Source organism: Penicillium crustosum (assembly GCF_028827405.1).
Source record: "Penicillium crustosum strain IBT 35664 chromosome Unknown utg000002l_segment0_segment0, whole genome shotgun sequence".
Lineage (NCBI taxonomy): Eukaryota > Fungi > Ascomycota > Eurotiomycetes > Eurotiales > Aspergillaceae > Penicillium > Penicillium crustosum.
In genome coordinates, this window is record NW_026623123.1 from 6,206,241 (window position 1) to 6,228,006 (window position 21,766).

At 48.9% G+C, this 21,766-nt stretch overlaps 8 protein-coding genes across 8 annotated transcripts; 5 read left to right on the forward strand and 3 right to left on the reverse strand.

Moving 5' to 3' along the window:
* Positions 1 to 538: 538 nt before the first annotated feature.
* On the forward strand, positions 539 to 2,426 carry N7487_005864 (Protein kinase domain-containing protein; the record flags this gene model as incomplete). Its single annotated transcript, XM_056873611.1, has 2 exons — positions 539 to 1,001; positions 1,066 to 2,426. 2 exons carry the CDS (start codon positions 539 to 541, stop codon positions 2,424 to 2,426), a joined length of 1,824 nt encoding a protein of 607 aa, XP_056731331.1.
* Positions 2,427 to 2,782: 356 nt separating this feature from the next.
* Positions 2,783 to 3,705, reverse strand: N7487_005865 (ESCRT-III subunit protein DID4; the record flags this gene model as incomplete). Its single annotated transcript, XM_056873612.1, has 5 exons — positions 2,783 to 2,911; positions 2,977 to 3,237; positions 3,305 to 3,365; positions 3,428 to 3,642; positions 3,700 to 3,705. The coding sequence occupies 5 exons, from the start codon at positions 3,703 to 3,705 to the stop codon at positions 2,783 to 2,785; spliced, it is 672 nt and encodes a 223-aa protein (XP_056731332.1).
* Positions 3,706 to 3,984: 279 nt separating this feature from the next.
* N7487_005866 (mitofusin) lies at positions 3,985 to 6,950 on the forward strand (the record flags this gene model as incomplete). Its single annotated transcript, XM_056873613.1, has 4 exons — positions 3,985 to 4,294; positions 4,368 to 4,416; positions 4,479 to 6,529; positions 6,586 to 6,950. 4 exons carry the CDS (start codon positions 3,985 to 3,987, stop codon positions 6,948 to 6,950), a joined length of 2,775 nt encoding a protein of 924 aa, XP_056731333.1.
* Positions 6,951 to 7,549: 599 nt separating this feature from the next.
* Positions 7,550 to 10,363, reverse strand: N7487_005867 (uncharacterized protein; the record flags this gene model as incomplete). The annotated part of the gene is made up of 5 exons (XM_056873614.1): positions 10,285 to 10,363; positions 10,163 to 10,224; positions 9,816 to 10,092; positions 9,135 to 9,757; positions 7,550 to 9,082 (listed from the first exon to the last, which is right to left on the reverse strand). The coding sequence occupies exons 1-5, from the start codon at positions 10,304 to 10,306 to the stop codon at positions 7,550 to 7,552; spliced, it is 2,517 nt and encodes an 838-aa protein (XP_056731334.1). The 5' UTR covers positions 10,307 to 10,363.
* A 715-nt stretch (positions 10,364 to 11,078) lies between these two features.
* Positions 11,079 to 13,336, forward strand: N7487_005868 (DEAD/DEAH box helicase; the record flags this gene model as incomplete). The annotated part of the gene is made up of 4 exons (XM_056873615.1): positions 11,079 to 11,540; positions 11,594 to 12,019; positions 12,071 to 12,489; positions 12,538 to 13,336. 4 exons carry the CDS (start codon positions 11,079 to 11,081, stop codon positions 13,334 to 13,336), a joined length of 2,106 nt encoding a protein of 701 aa, XP_056731335.1.
* A 364-nt stretch (positions 13,337 to 13,700) lies between these two features.
* N7487_005869 (mRNA decapping enhancer EDC3) lies at positions 13,701 to 16,039 on the forward strand (the record flags this gene model as incomplete). The annotated part of the gene is given in 4 exon segments (XM_056873616.1): positions 13,701 to 13,815; positions 13,871 to 14,526; positions 14,538 to 15,600; positions 15,658 to 16,039. The coding sequence occupies 4 exon segments, from the start codon at positions 13,701 to 13,703 to the stop codon at positions 15,903 to 15,905; spliced, it is 2,082 nt and encodes a 693-aa protein (XP_056731336.1). The 3' UTR covers positions 15,906 to 16,039.
* Positions 16,040 to 16,862: 823 nt separating this feature from the next.
* Positions 16,863 to 17,814, forward strand: N7487_005870 (uncharacterized protein; the record flags this gene model as incomplete). Its single annotated transcript, XM_056873617.1, has 2 exons — positions 16,863 to 17,585; positions 17,644 to 17,814. 2 exons carry the CDS (start codon positions 16,863 to 16,865, stop codon positions 17,812 to 17,814), a joined length of 894 nt encoding a protein of 297 aa, XP_056731337.1.
* A 1,683-nt stretch (positions 17,815 to 19,497) lies between these two features.
* On the reverse strand, positions 19,498 to 21,733 carry N7487_005871 (uncharacterized protein; the record flags this gene model as incomplete). The annotated part of the gene is made up of 3 exons (XM_056873618.1): positions 19,498 to 19,682; positions 19,813 to 21,574; positions 21,626 to 21,733. 3 exons carry the CDS (start codon positions 21,731 to 21,733, stop codon positions 19,498 to 19,500), a joined length of 2,055 nt encoding a protein of 684 aa, XP_056731338.1.
* Positions 21,734 to 21,766: the final 33 nt, after the last annotated feature.

Here is a 21,766-nt window from a genome sequence, read left to right on the forward strand (position 1 = left end):
AAAACGACTACTATTTATGCAATTTATTCACTATACTTTATCTTTCATTCATGGATATCCTGGTTTCTCATTTCTCACCCGGGTGCAATGAGGCTGACGTTGAGGCTCTGAACGGGGCGCATCAACGACCACAATCGTGGAACTTCCACCCGCCTCCTGCGGCCAAGGTTCCAGGCCCCGGGGGTTATTCAGCCGCATAACTGACCTCGGGACCTCAACTTTGGGAATCGCCCGGGTGAATTATTTTTATTTATAGTTCTACAAGCATCATCTGATATAAGACCTGAGCATTTTGGGTAATTGTGCTCTAGGTAACTCTAGGCTCTTTGTTCATTGTTCTAAAAAAAATAACTCTTTGGCATATTCATAAGGAAATTGTTTCGAGGGATTCCTTTCATTCGAACTTCGTAGTCTCTATTCTGAGAACAATACATAGAATTTTCCTTGAGCGCTGTACATAAGTGACCTTCTTCGCTCTTTGGGCTTTCCTCGCAAACTCAACACACCACTTTTCTCTATCCTAATTTAACCACTTACCATGTCTGAACAGATGGGCTTTAATCCACGGGATCCTTATGCTTTTGATTATCTTCTAGGGAGAGATTTGGGCGCAATCAGGGGGAATAATACCTTAAACCATCAGTTGCCGCAGGGCCGCGGATTCGAAAAAAAAGACTACAGTGGTAGCTTCTCTTACAATGCCGAAGAGCTCTTAGACCCATCAAGCGAATTGTCCGAGAGGTATCCCCAGGTAAGTCAGGTTCTTCGGGATCGCCTAGGGCTAGCATTTGCCAAACGGAATAACGAGGAATTCTCGAGGTGTAATTGCCGGCACGATACAGGGCACCGATGCGATAGTGAAGTATTTCAAAAACACGCCTGCAGTTCTTATGACGATTTCATCCGTTTGAGTTCTGAAGGGAAGACCACGGCCAAGGCGGTATGCCTTTGTCCAGACCTTCTCAAGCGAGTACAGATATATGGGTTCATAGGCGCAGGAAGTAAGACCGTCCTCTCCTTTTTCTCTAATGTCCTTTGTAGGAATGCATTGCTAACTGATCACAGCATTTGGTGCCACATTTATTGCTCGCGAGAAAGGCGCTGCTGGTGCTTCCCTGGAAGACCTTGAACAATACGCAATCAAATCTCAAGTCCACACAACACAGTGGATGGACAGATTGTCGGGTGTGGATTCTCAGATGGCGCCATTTCGTGAGCCTAATGGGGAGACCCGATATATGCCAGAAGAAGCACTCCTTCTGATCTATCTTGACGACAGCAAAAGGTTCCCGCGCCTCAACTCGGTCTACACTCACGGTATGCTAACAGCAATTCTCATGACTCCCTGTATTGATCCTAGCTACGAAGCCATTTCAATTATTGATGAAAGCCATTTTGACAGGATCAAGTCCAAGGGGCCCATACCGCCGCGCATCCGAAAGAGATATCCCCCGTTCCCAGCTTTTGATGGCAGATATCTCATGTCCGAAACCAAAGAACCTCAACTTGGGGAAATAGAAGGGAGTAAAATTGCTTCCCAGCTTCTCCAAGCTATGATAGAATTAGCTGATATGAAGGTCTACCATGCTGATATCTCAGTGACAAATTATCTCATGGACCAAAACCTTAATGTCCAGCTAATCGACCTTGGAATTCTCCAATTCTCACTTAATAACGCATACACATTCGACATAGACCACTTTATCCCCTACCAAGAGTACCAGATGATGCCCGAGCGAGCTATCGAATTGGAGAAGTACGACAGTTGGAGGGATCCATCCCACGATGATGTCGGCATTGAAAGTATTTACTTGATTGTTGACCAACGGCAAATTTGCCTATGGAAATATTCAACCATCGTTTACGGGTTTTTGCATGGCTTCTGGCCCTGGGATGAGCCTAAACCAGTGCCGAAAAATTTGGACTGGCATGCTATGTATAATGGCCCTTACAATGACCCGTTCTATCCAGTAGTCAAACGCAGACGCAAGAGGATGATCAACGAGGATGCAGCAATCAACGAATCACTCTCACAGGACTGCAGAGATGTGTTACAAACCGCATTGTCTAGAGAAAAGTCCGAGCGGCCATCGTTGGATGAGTTATCAACATTTCCTTGGTTTTCTCGCTGGTCTGCTGAAGAACTCGAGTCTGGCCGCCCTTTAAAAAGACCCTTTGTCAAGAAATTCCATGATAAAAACCGTGCAGATGGTCGAAAGGGTTTCCCATGGCCAAGTATATCAGTGGACCAAGATATGTCATTCCCCATCCTCCAAAGCCCGGGATATAATTCTTCTGACTCCTCTGGCTCCTCCTCTGGCTCCTCCTCTGGTTCTTCTAGCTCTGCTTATTATTCTACATATTCGGATGGATCTGATGACAATGGATATGAGAAAGTTCCCCCTCTCCAAGAGGCATCACCTTAAAGCTTCTATTTTCATATGTCGATCATGGTGGCTCAAATACAATCAGAGTGTTAGATGAATGGAATTCAATAATGATTAATGATTTTACTATATGAATGTGTTCTTGTCGCCGGCCGTATAAGTACCTAGGTATAATGCGGTCCTATGTAAAATTATTTAGTTCGCGGCTGGATGCCCTTAACGTGTCGAGGGAAATGCGAGGAGTTAAAAAGGAAATGGATTGGTATGTAGGTAGCAAGAATATCTTGGAAGGTATGCTAATAATAACGGCAAGGCGGGTAAACTCAATTAGAACTCAACACAACGGGTCGCATTATCACCTCTGTCATCAATGGCATATAAGGAGAAAGTCGTAATCATCGGCGAAGGCTGTCCAGTCTTGCTTGGAGGTCATCATCACTCGTATTTCCTCCCCCTCCAATGGCCTGCGCAACTCGGGTTTCATTCACTGGTGCTTTCTGTATGTGTTCAGGTGTGTCACCAAGCTGTAGATAGAATATGTTAGTCTGCAAGGCCCACCTTCCGATATTTGGGGGCCGGGGAAACAAACCGCCTGGTTCAGATCAACACCTATTTCATCCAAAACCTCCTTCAAGATATCTTCTCCTTCCTCTTCCTCCCCTTCCATTCCTGTAGCTTCGTCGATCGCATCATCCATCATCTCTTGCCGTTGGTCCATAACGTCATTTTCTCGTTCAAATTCCATCGCGATTCGTTGCAGTGCTGGGAGATTCATCTGTCTGTTCATACTACCCAGAAGCATTGTGGCTCCTTTCATCGATTGCATCATCTGCTCATTGCTTCGGACGGTCTTGGGAGGAGTAATAGTCAGCGCATCGTAAAACTAAGAGGGGTAGCGGATGGCAGCTTGCGCGTACCTGGATGCGAAGAGAAATAGCCTGTAATTGCGTGCGCATTTGATAGAACTTCTGAATGTATCTGTTGTCGCCATCCAATTAGCCAATGCTGCTGCGATCAGTAAACAATCAAGAGAAACCAACCTCCGTGTTCGAACAAGGTCCTTGGCCTGGATCTTGCAGGCTCCAACCTGTCCATTTTTGGCACTCTTCTTGATGTCTTGTACTAGCTTCTTCTCTTGGTTCTCTAGTTTCACTCGCTCTCGGTCAAGCTCTCGCTGTGTTCGGTCCAAGGCACGCTGGTGTTTACGCAGACGCTCCGCGGGGGTCATGCGCTTTCCGAAAGCCCATTCGACGATCTGAGACACATCGTGTGAGTAAAATGGCCACATTCATGGTTATTATATGCCCCTTACATTCATGATTGCAGGTGAGAATGGTTTGTTAGTTCGAAATGAAAAGTAAACTCAAGTACAACGTAGGAGCCTGAGTAGAACAGTGACATCAATGGCGGTATGGTAACAGGTATGGTAACATTACAGGCGCATTACTATGATACCGGGTCACATGGACGCTAAACCCCTTTTGGCCCGACGTCATCTTAAACCTTCCCAAGAAATTGACCATCTCATAACCAAACAACCAAAAACACAACTTCCGTTGGATGGATGTCGCCCTCGCGTTAAGGTCTTTCATCCGTCATGAGTCAGGAATATCACCCCGGTGAAGGCTCGTCTTCCAGAGCTGGCTCGTCCAGGTTCTCGGGCGAGGAAGAATTTCCCGAAAAGAATCCTTTTTTCCGTCCCCCGCCGACTTATATGACTGTAGGCAACGGCTCGACTTCAGATAGCGCGACGGCCTTGATGACCTCGCTAAACCAAGATTCTGGCTATGGAGGCAGTATTGCCGATACGGAGGAGGATGCGAACTCTGCTTGGCGTGCAGGATTGATGGAGGATAGGCCGACTCCGATGCATACTCCAACGCGCCCTGGAGAATGGAATCCCGCAGGTAGGTAGCTGGCGGCCATGCGATGGTGCGAACAAAAGCGGAGGAATTTGAGCTAATTCACCCTGGGATATAGCTGAGCATGAGAAGCAAGTGGTTGCCAGTCATGTCTCTCAACTTCTCTAGTATGTCTCGCATCTCCGCAAACAACACATTCACAGAAGTCCAAGGCTTACAGTATTTTCAGCAACTCAAATCGAAACAAACTTGCTCGTGCGATCTCCCGGACCATCGATACACTGAAGGAGCTTCAGGACATGAACCGCCAATGGCCGGCCCACTATCCCTCCGTGCAGAGCACGCCCTCTTCCCCCACGGACCGACCAACACTGCAGCGAACTCAGTCCGAATTGGCAGACAATGATAGCACACCTAACACCCCACCCCGGGCTGAGCTGAGGCGCGCAGCCACCTCGATTGGTAGCGACGAATTGGGAGAATCCAGTGCCTCGGCCCAACGCCGCATCCCGACAGAGCCTAGATTGATGACCCCTCAGATTGCGCAAGAATTCTCTATTCTTAAATTGGATCTAAAGCTCGGCGCTCTTTCGCAGGCAGAGCTAGTGCATTCGTTGGAAAAGGCATCGGTTGCTGCCCTGTTGGATGGAAAGATCAGCCAAAGCATGAAACATCTCCTCTCGCTGCGGGATAGAATTGAAGATACCTCAAGTAAGGTCCTGATTACAGGAGACTTGAATGCAGGCAAATCGACATTCTGCAATGCTCTCCTGCGCCGAAAGGTGCTGCCAGAGGACCAGCAGCCTTGCACAAGCATCTTCTGTGAGGTTCTCGATGCTCGCGAAAACTGCAGCGTTGAAGAAGTTCACGCCGTTCACAAAGATACGACATACAACCGCAATGACGAAAGTACCTTTGATATCTACGCTCTCAGCGAACTCGAAAACATCGTCATCGAAAACACAAAGTACATGCAGTGCAAGGTCTACGTGAAGGATGTACGGTCTATTGACGAATCACTTCTGAACAACGGTGTGGTTGACATCGCTTTGATCGATGCACCCGGCTTAAACTCGGACTCGTTGAAAACTACGGCTGTCTTTGCTCGGCAGGAGGAGATCGACGTCGTTGTGTTTGTGGTTTCCGCCGCAAATCACTTCACACTGTCTGCAAAGGAGTTCATATTGAATGCCGCACACGAGAAGGCATATATCTTTATGGTAGTCAACGGATTTGATCAAATTCGCGACAAGCAGCGCTGCGAACGCATGATCTTGGATCAGATCGGCAAACTCAGCCCTCGCACATACAAGGAGGCCGCTGAATTAGTTCATTTCGTTTCAAGCAATGCTATACCTATGGCACCTGCTATCTCGCAGTCTGGCTCCGGTGGTGGTGACGGCGGTGGCTCTGACCCTTACGATGACGACGATGATAAGGACTCCAAGGATAAGGGCAAGGGCAAAGAGCGGGAGAAACTCCAAGACTTCGAGAACCTCGAAGGAGCTTTGCGACGTTTCGTCCTTGAAAAGCGCTCCAGATCCAAGCTTGCGCCTGCCAGAACTTATCTTTTGAATCTCCTATCTGACCTCGGCTCCCTTGCCACAGTCAACCGTGATGTTGCGCAAGCGGAGCTCAAGCGAGTGACCGATGAATTGGCAGAGATTGTACCGGCATTCGAGAACGGCAAGAAACAGAAGGGAGAGCTTGCAGAGGGTGTAAACAAGGCTATCGACGATTCATGCGATGATGTCTACAACCACACTCGTTCGACCTTGACTAACACAATCACGCGTGTTTCTGATGCAGACCTCGGTGTTGAATATCCTGGTATCTTTTCGGCGTTCCAATATGCCGAGGAACTGAAGCTGGCAATGCTGGATCAGATTGCTTCGTCTGTCACCGACTGTGAGGACTACGCCCGGGAGAAGACAGTTCAAGGAGTCGGTTTCATCCAAAATATCGGTCTTCTACACATTGGTGAAGATAAATTCACTCCACTCAACTTCCGTGCGGATGCGATGTTCCGCCGTGGTCGTCGCCACACCTTTGGCCGACAAGTCGACACTGAAGTTGAGCTGTGGGACTTCTTCGATATTGCTGGTCTCTGGGAGCGCCAGGAAAAGATGGCGGGAACAGGCGTTGCAATGACTGCAGTCACTGTGCTTGGCGGTAGGGCATTGGGCGGATTCAGTTGGGTGGATAGTGCCCTAAGTGCTATCAAGGTCATTGGCCCGAACAACATGCGCCGGCTTTTCTTCCCTGGCATCCTCGCTGCTGGTGAGTTTTTTCCCTTCCTTCTCACAAATAATAACAATATACTAACTTTTTCCAAGCTGTCCTGACCACAGCTTATGTTCTCAGCTCCATCCCGACCACCCTTCCTCCACGCCTGTCGCGAAAGATCGCCGCAACTCTTTCTGAGATGGATTATGTGCACTCGAATGCTAATCGAATCTCAAGTGAGGTTCGCCGCATGCTGCGCATGCCTGCCAACAATCTCCAAACCTGTCTATCTCAGGATATTGAGGATCTCGGCAGACGCAAGCAAGAGGTCACCAAAATCAAGCAGGAGAGTGATGTTGCCACCAAGTATTTCTCCAACCTGTTCCGGGACAGCAGTGAGAACCGCCGTTCTATCGAGAATCTGGATCTTGATGCTCCCTTGCCTGGCGGAATGGCTGCGGCAATGCAAGCATAGACCTATGTTCATCTCACCTTTGTACAACCACTCATGATTCCTACGATGTTTCTTTTTCGCTCTTTTTCTGTTCCACCTAACTTGTACAGTTTACATCTTTCCCTTGCCCATTCTCCATATTCTACTAAACTCCTATGATGTTCCTTCACGTCGGCTTTACTGTCATTTATGCCCGGGGCTCTCTTGTCTCGTTGGCTTTCATTGTATTTCATGGCGTGATGGCGTGCACCAGAGGGAGCCTAATTATCCAAGATTCCCCCTTGAATTAAGATTGCATCTAGTTCAAACTTTCTCTCGCTAGTGGCCTCAAGATCGCGGGTTTCCCTTCGTCTTTCTTTTTGCCTCTAAAATGTCGAGTATCAGAATGCAGCTTCCACTCGGCTTCTCGAGACAATCCGTCACTTATCACTCCCATCGTAGACTCGAGGACATGTAGCTTACTCGATATTGAAGCGAATAAATTATCATTGACAACATTTAGATATCGCTCTTTCAAAAACAATAGATAAACCAAAGAGGGCGCCATTCGCAATGCAGTGCTATGCCTTCGCCGATGGGGAAAAAAGCAAAAACCAAGACGTCCATCCCATGTGCAAAAATCATCCATCATCCACTTTAACAGGTTGCTTCCTCGTCCTCCGTCCAGACCCCCACCCAATATCCTCCAGCTCCCGCACTTCACCAACAAGCAAACCCGAGCTATCGGTTTTCATTTTCTTACCGGACAACTTCCCAGCATCCCTCAGGAGTTCCGCCCTCATGGCAGCCGCGTCGGGATCTTCATAATCCAGCTGCGTCATCTGCGGTGCCTGATTCTCCTCATCTTCATCCTCTGTATGAGGCGGGAGTTTATCATTCAGGAAATCAAATTTCCCACCACTGAGCATAGATGAGAGACTCTGTTCGGCACGGCTGTTGCTACGGGATATGGAGTTGTCTCTAGTCGGCTGAGCGCTTTCCAAGGCACTACCAAGGCCGTCGTCGTTAAGTGTGTCGATCGAGCTAGCGCGTGAGACGGGACGCGGGCCTTCTAGCATTCGGGCTGAAGAGTGGGATGGGGCGCGGCCAAGGAGCGGCTTACGCTTTCGTCGGGGTGGATTTCCGTCATCATTGGTCGGAGTACTCTCGGATTGCTGTCGTGACTTGGCAGCACGGGCTTGCTGGAGGAGCCCGCTCAGAGCGGTATCCAGTGCGGATGGGCCAATGGGTGGTGCTGAGTCGGTAATTGGCGTGGGCTGTTTGGAATTCGGTTCCTCTGGGGGTGGTTTGTCTGATATCCTGGCCGGGGTTGGAGAGCGAGACTCCGGAACAGAGGGTTTTGGTGCATCGGCCTCAAAGCCGTCGCCGACTATGGGTATTGTTCGACTTGCACCGATGTTCCCTAAACTTCGCTTCTCGCTCCTGTCACCATTCGTGGACTCGGTGGAGGTATTGTACGAGGAATTCGCTTTCCGTTCGTCAACATGTCTGTCAGATTGCTTTCGCTTAGCAGATAAAGAACCTAGTTTATCTGCGCTGCTAGCATTTTGGGGTAATGGTCGTCGAACAATGTATGGCTCGAATGGCTTCTTTTGGCCGGTTTGAATAGATATCCAGAGCCAGTCAGCAGACACTGTTGGAACCCCCCACTCGGCAGTATGACGTAGTTTTTCGACGCTGGCTGTTTTTGGATCATTGCAAATCAGAACGGATGCTTTTTGCGTTAGGAAATCACCATATGTGGCGCCCATCAACTCTACCAGTTTGCGTAGGTGTAAAAGATCGATACGTCCAAAGCCAGTGGAACAAATCCGCAATTCCGGAAATCCTAATGTCATTAGAGCATGTTTTGGTCCTGCACTTGATAGGATCTCACCTGGTATAGGGAACTTAGGGAACGGAGTGCTCGCCACATGAGACTCGGGTGGAACGAAAGCTCGAGCATCAATGCATCTCTCCAGCCACATCTCTGTCACGACCTCGCATTCAAAAGCCATTTCATCTGTTGACGGAATCGCTGACCTGGGGGTCTGATACGGCACCATGATGAACAATCCATGCCCTGTTTTGGGAATAGTAGGACTAGCGAACTCATTCAGTGACTCCACCAACTGAGCTCCGTTATAAGTGAGATGCTCACGGAGAACTTTAGTCTATAAAATCCATTAGTTTCAAGAAAATGTGGGCAAGGGCATGAGCACAAACCTGCTTGGAAGAGAATCCATTAATGAAGAAATAAGTCATATGTAAAAATCCATTGTCTTTTGGTGGAGCAGCCGGTAGTGGAAGACGAGACTGGCTTTCAGAAAATGTAGTCTCGCTGGCGAATGACTGATATGCCTGTATGATAGGCTTCGAGGACTCAGGTGGTCCTTGTGCTTGTGGGTTCTTTTGGGGTCCAGTCGTCTGGTTATTATCGAATCCTGTTCCGACGATATCCCCCCATATGCTTTCATTTTGATCTACCAGCTTGGTACTTGCAATCCTGCGTAGTTTTCGAGGTCGTGGATTTAGAGAGTTCTCCTTTGTAGTGCTGTCCCTTCGAGAAGGCTCCCTCTCTGTTGGTGAGGATCGATTCCATGCCCCGACACCTTGTTCTGCAGGTGGCACCAGCGGGTGATATTTTTGCTCATCCAGGATCATTCCACGCTCGATGCTGTCCGTAAACCATTTTACCGAAACAACTTTGATATTCCATTGTGTCGCGAATTTGTATTTTTCACCCTCCGGGTTGCGCGCAATAAGATGTGTTACAGTTTTGGTCAGGTCTTTCCGATATTCAGCCCCATTCTCCTCGGTTGTCTTCTGCATGTAGGCTCGGAAAGGAACTGCGGCGCATTGGTTAGCGTTGCTCCATACTCAATTGTGGAAAACCAGCCAACTCACGGTCCGAGAACCCAGTGATGCAGATTTTGAGGCCATACAATGTTGCCAGTCTGAATTGTTTCTCCAGCGCCTGTATGTCTGTGTCCTCTCCCTGCGTCCATGAGTGTCGTACCGCCTCGATCCATTCTGGGTTCATTGCTACCACGTCATTCCGTTCCCTTGCAACGAATTTGTACTTGTCGCTATTCGTATCACCCACAAGCAAGTGGGTTACGTCCGAAGTAAGATGGATACTGTGCATCGCGCCCATTTGTTCCGCCATCTGAGTCAATGGAGTCTGTGCAACGGGAATACAGGTCAGCCTCTGTTTGGAGCTTCACACGTCACTGAACCTATCTGACACATACTCTCTTCTCAATTTGTACAGATGTAAAGCAGATGACTACACCCGTCAGAGGGTAGTCTTTGTCTATAACATGACTGGTTAGCAATCGTGCTCGAATTCGAAAGAAAAAGCCGATTCACGTACTCGAGACAGCCATCCCTGCCATTCCTCATGGTCGCAGAGTCCAAGCTGCTTCGATATGGTGTGATTGGCAAGATCCTCTCGCGATTGGTAGTTGATAATGTCTGGATTCTGCTTTCTCGTCCCGCGTGTTTTGCGGCAATTGGTGATCACGTGATATCGTGTCCGCTCGCATGTTCTTGGGTATACTTGTGGGTATACTTGAATGCAGGTACACAAATTGCACTTGACTACAATGATAGCCTACTTTTCTATATCTAATTAAATAATAAGGCGTAATAATGCGCAGTTTAAGGCTGTTTGGAGCCAATGTGTTGTGCACATTGAATAATTAATCCGAAGTAAATATTCAAGACAACTTAGGATAATATGGTCGTTTATTTACCAACAAAAACTTTCTTCTTCGACTTCTTGAATACTGTATAGTAGATATAAACCCAATAAAGCGATGCAACGTCTTCAAATATATGATAAATACAAACCCACTGAAATAAATTCATATTCAATGTTGTTCGGACCTAGACCTCGGTGGAGCTGTTATCCTTATCAGTAACCTGTCACGTGTAGATAATCGCGTCTGTAACGCGTTGCGGAAAATCGATCTGCGTCCCTATCGGAATTGTCTGGCGCGACCTCATTGTCTTGATTTGCATTCTGCATTTCATTTTATGCATTTTGCCAGATTTAGGGCGCGGGGTATACACATAATTGGATCGATCTCTTTGACTTCCCCAAAGAGACTACCGAGTTCATTTGCGTATTCATCCTCATCTCGACCCGCCGAAGCCCCCGAGAAAATGTTCAAGAAAGCTCTCCAAGACCACCCAGGTAGTGGCACGAAACCTCTTCACCAGACAGACTTATTGCGTGCCAATGCAGCGGTTCACTCGAAATCACAACCACAATCTGGTGGCGTCAAACGAAAAATTGAAGTGGCCCAGTCCTCGTTGGGGTCCCTCCATAACGCGGTATATTTCGATGAGAATGACTTCGATGATGATCTGGACCTCGATGAGCCAGAGCCACTGATTGCGCCGAGCGTTTCTGGCTCCGCCATCTCTCAGACAGTCACATACCCAAGCTTGAACACTACATCAAGAATTGGTCAGGCTGTGTATGGCAACGAAAATCCAACAGACGTCAATTACCCTGATCTTCCATCCATATCCCAAGAAGCAGCAGAAGCCCCCCTAGCAGCATGCAGTTACCGTGGTCATCATCACCGCCCTCCCATTTCCAACCGCCCGTCAAGAAACCTCGTACGCTTCCGTGGACTAAAGAGGAAGAGGAACCCTGCGATGACAAGAAAAAGAGCTTTGTGACTCCCAAGCGTTCAAGACCCGCAGAACCATGGAACAAGTCCGAGAGCACTATCAAGGCAGAACAGAAAGAGTTGCGACAAGAATACAAAAAGACCCAAAAAACCGACGCGAATTCGAAACCAAAGGAGAATTCCAAGATTGCCTCTGTTTTCTTGAGTGACGAGCAAAGAGCTGTTCTTGACGCTGTTGTCGACCGCGGAAAGAGCATGTTCTTCACTGGTTCTGCCGGAACGGGAAAATCAGTTCTCATGAGAGAAATTATTGCGAAGCTGCGCAACAAATATCGCAAAGAACCCGATCGAATTGCAGTCACAGCATCAACAGGTCTTGCGGCCTGCAATATCGGGGGTGTGACTCTCCACAGTTTTGCCGGAATTGGTCTAGGCAAAGAGCCAGTGCCCGAACTAGTCAAAAAGGTAAGCTTTTCATTACTCACCCAGGAATTGCTGATACTAATAACCCCCCAGATTAAGAAAAACCAGAAAGCTCGAAATCGCTGGCTCCGTACCAAAGTCCTTGTTGTTGATGAAGTCTCCATGGTAGACGGGGATCTATTTGATAAGCTCGAAGAGATTGCCCGACGAATTCGCAACAATGGCCGTCCCTTTGGAGGAATCCAGCTTGTTGTAACAGGCGACTTCTTCCAACTACCCCCCGTCCCGGACGGAAGCAACCGGGAGGCAAAATTTGCATTTGCAGCTGCTTCCTGGACAACTTGTATCCAACATACCATTCTTTTAACCAACATCTTCCGTCAACGAGATCCGGAGTTTGCTGATATGTTGAATGAAATGCGATTGGGGAAAATCACCCCTCGCACGATTGAGGCCTTCAAAAGGCTCTCTCGTCCCCTTGATGTTAAAGACCAGATCGAAGCAACAGAACTGTATGTTTTAATATGTGATTATACTGTGCTAAAGCTGACCCTTGATAGGTTCCCAACGCGCGCTGAAGTGGATGGTGCCAACTCTGCACGAATGGGGAGACTTTCTGGCGAGATTATGAGGTTCAACGCGGTGGATTCTGGGACAATCCAGGACCCTCAGCATCGCGAGAGACTGCTGGCCAATTGCATGGCCCCTCCCATGATTCAGTTGAAGAAGGGTGCTCAAGTGATGCTCATTAAGAACATGGAGGATTCGCTTGTCAATGGTTCTATTGGAAAAGTGGTAGCCTTCATGAGTGAAGATTACTTTGATTCCTACAAGGAAAACGACAAAAATTTCACTGACGACGCGACTGCAAGCGATGATGAGCGGGCTCATCGAGCTCGGAAAAAGCTCAAACCCATGGGCTACAAAGAGGGCCCAGCCTCAATGGCTCGGAAATGGCCGCTAGTATCTTTCCTTCAGCCTGATGGGTCAGAACGTCACTTATTGTGTCAACCGGAGACGTGGAAGATTGAGCTTCCTAATGGAGAAGTGCAAGCCCAGCGTCAACAAGTTCCGTTGATATTGGCGTGGGCGCTGTCCATCCACAAGGCTCAGGGCCAGACTCTTCAACGTGTGAAGGTTGATCTGGGCCGAGTGTTTGAAAAGGGCCAGGCTTATGTTGCACTGAGTCGAGCGGTGTCACAGGAGGGACTCCAGGTTACTCGATTCGAGCCTCGAAAGGTGATGGTGCATCCAAAAGTGGTAGAATTTTACTCCAAACTTGTCACGATCACAGAGGCCAACAAGTCCAAGTCATCAAGTGCTTTGAACCCAGATGACTTTGATGATGATGACTTTTGATTCATATATAATATTACAAGGTTTCTTTTCATTTCCCAGGTCAGAAAGGACATAGATATGTATCAAATACGTCTGATTACTTATGCATAATGCATTTTTTTATCATCAATAATACGCAATTACTTCAAACTACATCCATGGATTTATTGAACCTACCTTGCCCTAACCTTCTCCGGGCTTGCGCGGGTGCTTATCACTTATCGCGTATCGATAAGATATATCACGTGCCATACTATCCGATTGTCTCACAGCTCTTTTGTCCTAACTCTCTCTAGGGTCATCTGAAGTTTGACGCGCTTTCCAAGCAAATACAAATTGCACGCTTGATGGATGCTTAGCTGGATTACAAAGGCTCAAAATCATCATGGCTTCCGAATTTATTGGCTACAATGTGCTGGTGACATTGAGAGAGCCACAGGGTGGAAGGCTCGTGGGCCAGGTCGCCAATGTGTTCGGCCAGCGCTTGCTCCTCCAGGATGGTGAGCTATGGATGAGTTCACATGTCATAATAATAATTAACCATTTGATATTTAGTCACTTTTCTCTGGAATGGTCAACGCCTGCCTCAATATTCTATTGACGCCTCTGCTATCATCGACCTCTCTCTTGAAACCAATACCCCGGCTCCTCCGCAGCGTCAGCAACTACCTCAACATCAACCTAACCCCCAGCTTCAAACTTATGGAGCAATGCCTTTGCCCTCAGTTCCCACTCAATCTACTCCAACACAGCAACAATTTACGGACCCAGCTATTCTGAGTTTTTCAAAAGCCCCTCTCATATCTAAACCGTTTGTTGAAAATGTTTCGACAGCTGTCCCCGCCAACCAAATCCCTGGTGCAGTCTCCGCCTCTTTGAGCGAGCCATTTAGCAGCCTGGAATTGAATGCAGATAGCGACAAGACTGGAATACAAGGGACCTCCCACAAGAAATTACTCCAAAGCCCGCAGGAACTATCACCCTCAAAGCAGACGCCAAAGCGGAATCGACGTGGCAACCAAGAAAATGTACGGGAAGAGAGAGGATATGTCCCTAAACATGTCGCTAAACATGGCGCCGCAGCAAGCACCAACCCAAAGAGCAAGGGCTGGCGCCAGACTGCATTTGTGGAACCAGCTGCCCCTGCATTCCAGGATTCACCTGAAGCTATGAGCCGGTCTGGAACTAAACTTCGCAAAAGAAGTCACGCCGTTATGCCGAGGATCCAAGTGGCTGGGCAACCGAAGATGCTACTGATATTCAAGAGCTGGGCGAATTCGACTTTGAAAGCAACCTGTCCAAATTTGACAAGCGGACTGTATTTGAACAAATTCGAAATGACGACACTACCGCAGACGAGGAGCGCTTGGTGAGCTTCAACCGCAAGGTCAAGCCGGGCACCAACGGCGGAAAGAACCTACACTGGACGGAGAATGTACTCGATAGCCCACAGAACAGCGACACCGGGGATGATATCGAAGGAATTAGTGAGATCAAACTGGGTAGCGATACCCTCTCTGGACGCGAGCGGTCAAGGGCGCCTACACATGCTCAGCCTCCCCGCAAAGACAGCGCGATACAGGCCCCGGCAATGGTGCCACAGCTCAGTGCGCTTGGTCGCAGTCAGCTTCACGTCAACATTTCTCGTACAACCAGCCCTCGGCCAAGCCGATCGTCAGTGTCGCCTATGGTTGCTCCTAATGTTTCTGGTGCTGGGTCTCTCCGGCTCACTACCACCAATCGTAGCTGTCCCACGGTGAGCCCCTTGCAGACTCTGGAGATCGAGCAAATTTCGGTCGCCGAGTTTGGATTGGCCGATGAGATCATTACAGAGAATGCAGGTCGGGGAATAGCAGAGGCCGCTGTAGCTCTTCTGTCCAATGATGCTGCTGCGCCCACTATGCTTATCCTTACTGGCAACCATCGCACCGGAGCAAGGGCCATTGCTGCTGCTCGCCATCTGCGCAATCGGGGTCACCGGGTTACAGTCTGTTTGCTCGGACTTGAGCACGAAGCTGAATTGCTGGAGAACTGCCGCAAACAACTTGATATTTTCCGTAAGGTTGGGGGACGCGTGCTCAAATGGGAAGAACTATCCGCTCGTTTGGCCACCTCAGACCTGGGCCCCGACTTGATTATTGACGCCTTGTTTGGCATGCATCTTTCCTTTGACGACCTTCGGACCGACGACCAAGGCGTGGCATTTGAGATGATTTCGTGGATGAACCGCAGCAACGTCGACGTGTTGTCTGTGGATGTACCCTCTGGACTCAATGCTTCTACTGGTAAGTACTTACATAAACATTTCCGCACAGGTGTGGCTAATACAGCAAACTCCATAGGCGAGGTTACTCTAGCCGAAGGTGGCCGGCTTTGCGTCAATGCCACATCTGTGGTGTGCCTCGGAGCTCCCAAGACTGGTGTGCTGAATGCTCTGCTGTCTGGCGAAAGACTGTCCTGGAATTTGGCAGTTGCCGACATCGGAATCCCTCAGATTGTCTGGAGAAAGTACGGAACCCGTCGTCGCCATGGAATTGATTTCGGGAACAAATGGGTTGTGCCATTGAAGTACCAGCCCTTGCTTTCCTAAACACAACCACCCTTTCTAATCATATGAATTACCACGATTTACATTTTCATCAGAGGCGTTTTCAATTTGCGTGATGATTCAGGCGGAGCTGGTAGCTTCGTCCACAGCGTTTGTTTTAAAAAATGATGCATGGGCTTCCGGGATTTCCAGCGAGGATAGCACTTGTACATGTATGATTATCTAGTTACCGGCCTTCTTCTGACCTCAGGATCAGGGGAAAATGCCCCAAAAAATCAAAATGTCCAAGTCAGATAACCAAAAATGGAATTTTAAACCCATATCTCCTCTTTTATAACACTTGGTGATATGCACCCGAGTAGGTCATAGATCAAGAGACTGAATAAGCTGGCCACCCAATACGAGGCGATTCAAACATCCCCCTTAGACATTTAGAAAGGATTGTATTTCTTCTTTATCTAAGGGTTCTCATATAGACTTGTCAGCAGGGAGATCGGGAGTCAGATTAAAATATCATGTCTTCCTAGCCGGGATTCCCTGGAGACGACGAACGGGGTTCTGACTTGAGAATTGAAGAACTAGTTAGTGACTAGTATGAGTATGTATTACCTATTGTTCCTCAATAACATACGTCTCATTGTGTAAGGTCTCATCATAATTCATTGTGGTTTAATGCTGTTCTCTCAATACTCGATTTACTTTGACTACACTTCCACTTCTTGTACAACCTCTTATACAATTACTCCATTACTCACTCGCTAATCCTGTTTGAATGTAATTAAAGCTATTGATGCTCTTTACAATAACATTATACAATATCACTTCCACCTCACATATGGGTTCGTTTCCTCTCAGTTCGCTCATTCTCTATTGTTCTACTTCTATACGTCCCTAAAACTACAATAGCTACTCATAATGTAGACGTTTACTTGAGGAAAGATATAAGATTCCATTTACGTCCTCTCCAGCGCTTCTTTCTTCCCTTCTTGATCGTCAACGATGGCTCCAACTCGCTCTCGACGAACTCTTCGCCCGCGCTGGTCGCATGGCATCACCAAGAGAAACGCCGCTCAGCGAGTTTTCAACATTCCAGAGCTGGTCTCTGAGATTGTCCACTGGCAGGTCCAGGGATTCGACGACTTCATCTACGAGAAGTCGCGGGGCATCGGAGGAAAGAGGCAGTGGGTGAGGCCAACGAAGTATCGGCCCTGGAAAATGGGCCTAGGTACCAAGCGGGAGCCCTATGTGGAGGACCAGGCGGGTTATCTCTGTCAGTTTGCCTCGCTGAACCGGGCATGGTACACGGAGATAATCCACCGTCAACGAACCTGGAAGAACACTATGGGTGCGATGGACACGCCGGCTGTGCCTCGCTCACTTGATGTGATCTTCGCAAAGGTCCCAGCCCAATTCCGCCAACAGTACGCTGACCACGTTGAGCTGGCCTCGCTGGTCACCGTCGACGCTGGGGATGCCCGTGCTGCTGACGCCGCGCTGCGGGATGTTCGTTTCCCAAAGCTGCGGGTACTGAGATTGTGCTTGCGAGGGAGCAGTCGCGACTCTGACATTCGAACCCTTATGGATGGTGCTTATATCCCGCGCATCCAGGGCGAATCGATCACCGTCCTCTCCACCAGCAGCTATGGCGGCAAGGAGCCGAAATGGAGATGGCCTCTCCACGGATTGCCCGAAGATTGGGCAAAGTTGTTCAGACGGATTTCGGTATGTTTCTGCCACAGCTATTTCAATTAAAGATTTGTGTACTGATTCTTTCTCATAGGTTCTCTTTCCGAATCTCGAGAAAGTCGAGAACGGACACCAAGTCCTTGTCTCCGACAAGGTTGTCCAAAGCTTCGCTCGTCGGCACCCAGCCCTACGGACCCTTAAGCGGCGCTGCTCCGAGCATTCAATTCTGGCCTTCGATCTCCTCGATGAGCCTTCTCGGATCTGAGATCGCCGCATTTGGGCTTTTCCAAGGGTGGGTTTTCCACGAGTGTTGCTTCGAAAATCGTCTTATGAAAAGGGTGGGGGATGGGGGATGGGGGATGGGGGACGCAAATGGCCATCTCGGAGCGACTTGAGTACCCGAAGACCCAGCTCCCTTAGCTTGGGCACATGGATAATCCTGTTACACCAACTGATGGGCGTACACCGCATGATCAACGTTGACGCCTGGGACATTGGCATAAACTCGCCAGGGTTTATCCAATACGGCATACCACTACACATAACACCGCCAACGAGGAACATTTCCGACTCGAGGCGACGCCTGTCTCCCCTCCTCCCACAATGCCATTTGCAAGTTCTAAGTTCCTATGCTTTCTTCGCATATAATTAATGACTGTATATACTAATTCTCGTAGCAGGTACTTGGTTGGGAATGTCACTCGACATAATTTGCAAGAGACAGGACCCTACAGTCCAACACAACGCTACCGAGCGTCAAAATGAAGCCGGATATCCTCTGCGGAATAAGAGAGTACTTAATTCAAAGCTGCAGGAAGTGTCACCGACCTGCCTGGTGACCTAGTCACACCCATGAAGGAGTTCGAGAATACATCATCATTATCTTCCCCCAAGCTCTCAGTGCTCACAGGAAGACGACGAAGACGGACCAAAACGTGAATCAGATCATTCCAAATTACCACCTCAACCCTTTTCAACAACTTCCCGAAAGACACAAAAAAGAGACGATGAATGGGATTGAGTCAGTTCAGCGTGGCGCACAGTGCTTAAGATATCGTTTAAGATATCCAAGAGGATAGGCACTAGCAGCAGAGCATGGGATGCTCAATTCAAAATTTTCGATTTTCTCCCACTTTGAAGACACGACCCAGCCGTAGAGTTATTATACGAGCTGGATGCCGCGAGGACCAATTATACTATGACTATCAGCTATTCCGCAGAGCTCCCCGCCCCATTTAGTGGAGCTCGGAGTCGTAAGGGCCAGGAGAAGCCCCCAACACCGTCCCGAGCCGCCACCCGCATTCTTCACTAAATCTTGTTTTTACAACACTGGCTACTCCTGCCGTTTCTCATGTCGTAATGGCTAAGAGATCCGCGTCCAGAAAAGCCCAGCCGTTTTCCAGGAAGTGATGAGACAAGCTCTCACTCCTACAAAAACCCATCTCAATGAACAAAACGGCGTATAAACCCACTGTGGGACCCAATCAACAAGGCAGAAGGATCTAAATCCTGTCTGGAAACCTTCGTGCAGTGCGAACAACCAAATTTCAATCGATTTCCTCTCTCGAGTTCACTCGATGGAAAATCGATCACCTTTACACCCAAGGTTGAATATCACAAGAACAATCTAACTCTGCATACCTAAGAAGCAGCTATAGGCTTAGTCTAAATGAACCAAGTTCCCGTTCTTCCTCTTTTAGCATATGTAACCAAAATACAATTTATAACTAAAAGGGACATAGACCCCGTAGAGAGGAGATATCCCCATATGTGTAGTATATATATATATATACTTCCCCAACGCCGAGAATACAGGACATAACCTGCTTTGACTCAAAACTAAAAACCACCGCCGAACCCCCAGGCCTTGGGGTAAAAAGCCAATACCGCTTATTGGCATGCCAAACTCCTTTGTATCATGACGCGAGAATGTAAAATGACAACCATCTCAAATCTCCTGCGCATCCAACGCCCACACCTCCCAGTGCTGCAGAACCTCCCATCCTACCCGCCGCGTACGCCGCCTCCACACAAACCCATCATCGGTTAAGGTGTACGGGTAGCATGCAGCGCGGAAAGCCGCAGCATCCTCACCGTCTTCACGTCTATCGATATACCCGCAGGTGGGGGGGTCTGGGAGTTTCGCTCTCATCTCGATCGCGTGATCGTTTCCCCAATGTTGACGGCGGCAAGGTGCCGAGTCGTGTGCCAAGTGGATTTGACCAAGAAGATATATGTGTTGTCTGTGTATCGGGTGACTTACGGGCGACGACAGGCTGGTATGGAGTGCAGAGTCCAGCGCCGCTGGTACCCTGCGTGGGAGCGGGACTATATGTGGTTGTATCTGGGGATGCATTATCGCCATTTGTTGGTGATGGGGATTCTTTATTGGGCCCAGGTGGGATGGGGTCTTTGTAGAAGTCCCGCAGTTCCCAGGCTTTCCAGCCCATGCTGATGAGTTTGACGTTTCCGTAGACTTGCTTGTTGCCGAGGTCGTAACTTAACATCTCGGTCAGGATCGAGTCGTCGATGTCTACCACTTCCGCGAGAGTCCTCGCATTCGCGAATGCCTCTTCCATCACTTTGATTGCATCAAACCCTGATGTTACTCGTGAAGGTGGGGATAGCTTTAGTGCAGAACTCGCAGGTCCATTTGAAGACTGTCCGGAATTTTGGGGTATGAGGAGTCGGATTGCTTTCAATTTCCGGAGGAAGGGTATAAGTAGACCCAGTGATTCCATGCTGGCAAATTCGGTGGCGAGGGCGAGCTGTTCCAAGTTCGGACAGCTGTGGACGAGTCGCGCGATCATCCCGGTGGAGAGAGGCCATTTTGAGGGGAGAAGGAGGTGGCGCAATGTCGCGCCATGATTTGTGGTAATGTGTGATAGGTAGAGGTCTCGTACGTTAGCTATAGCATTGAGCTGGCTAGCTGGAGAAGCAGAAGTGATAGGCGAATTGGTTGCGTTCCCACTGGGCGCACCAGACAAATGGTGCTCGGATGTTGGGGGCGTGAGCGCGGATGAGACCGCGCCTCCGCCAGGTCGTGGGGAATTGAGCAAGTCGCTTGATTCCGATGTAACATTGACCAAGTATAGGCGCTCGAGTCCAGAGAAATTCCCGATGAACTCCGAGTTCCGTTTTGACACGGCATCCAGCCGAACGGATTTCATGCGGAGCTTGGCATGGGGCGGGACTGTTGGCCAGCTGCTCTCGACAAATGTGTTGACCAGACTAGAACCCTCAACACCACTGAGGAATGTAACATCTTCGACGGTAGTCGGATCAAAAGCGAAGTTGAAATCTTCAGTGTGGAAGGCATATAGATTCTGGAACGACATCTTCTTAACCGCCATGGGCTGCTTGCTTGCGATCAGCTTGCGGAAGTAATCATGCAGCGAGACGCTAGGCTCATGTGCATCTCGCATCCGTGGCGACCAATGTAATTTCAATTCGCGCAATTTCCTACTTTTATAAAGAAGAGTCGCAATATCATCGGGGTAGCAAAGCGGGTCTATATCGGTGATTTTCAGACATCGCAAATGGGGCATGCCCGGAATCACGAAAGTGGGCTGTGGATGACGACTGGACGGAAACCGGATCGTCAGGGATGTGAGCTTCGGCAGCTGTGTTAAGCCGATATAAACCGTGTCGAGCATTTTGGTGTTCAGTTCCCAATGGAAGCTTTCCAGATTAGTCATGCGATCGACCGCAGCGCGGGCGGCGATGTTCAACAACATCGATGCGTCGGGCACCCGGCCCACTCGGGCATGCTCCTCCAGCTCATGTTCCTTCCATTCCCCGCGTAGTGTAATTGATCGTACTAAGGTCGCATAAGATCGTGTAATAATCGCATTCAATCCCATCGTGAAGGGACTGGCGCTCCCGATTCCTTCTGGTCGTTCATCTCGATAGCGAATCTTGTCGTAGGAAGTCAGTGTTAGGCTCCGGTATAGCTGCGGCAGCGCCATATAATTGAGGACCCGACATGTTCGACATAGCCGGGCGAGGTCCCCTGTGTCGTCGACCTACGACATGGTTAGATGTGTGGAAATGCGATGTGCGGAGCTTCCTCTCACATGTGACACAATCTCCGCGATGAGATTCAACGGCAGAACCATCAACTGGGCACCTCCAGGTGGTTCAGTTATGCTCGCTCCGAACATATTTCTATTGACGGTCGCCATGATGCGACGTCTAATGTAAGGTGTCACATAAGG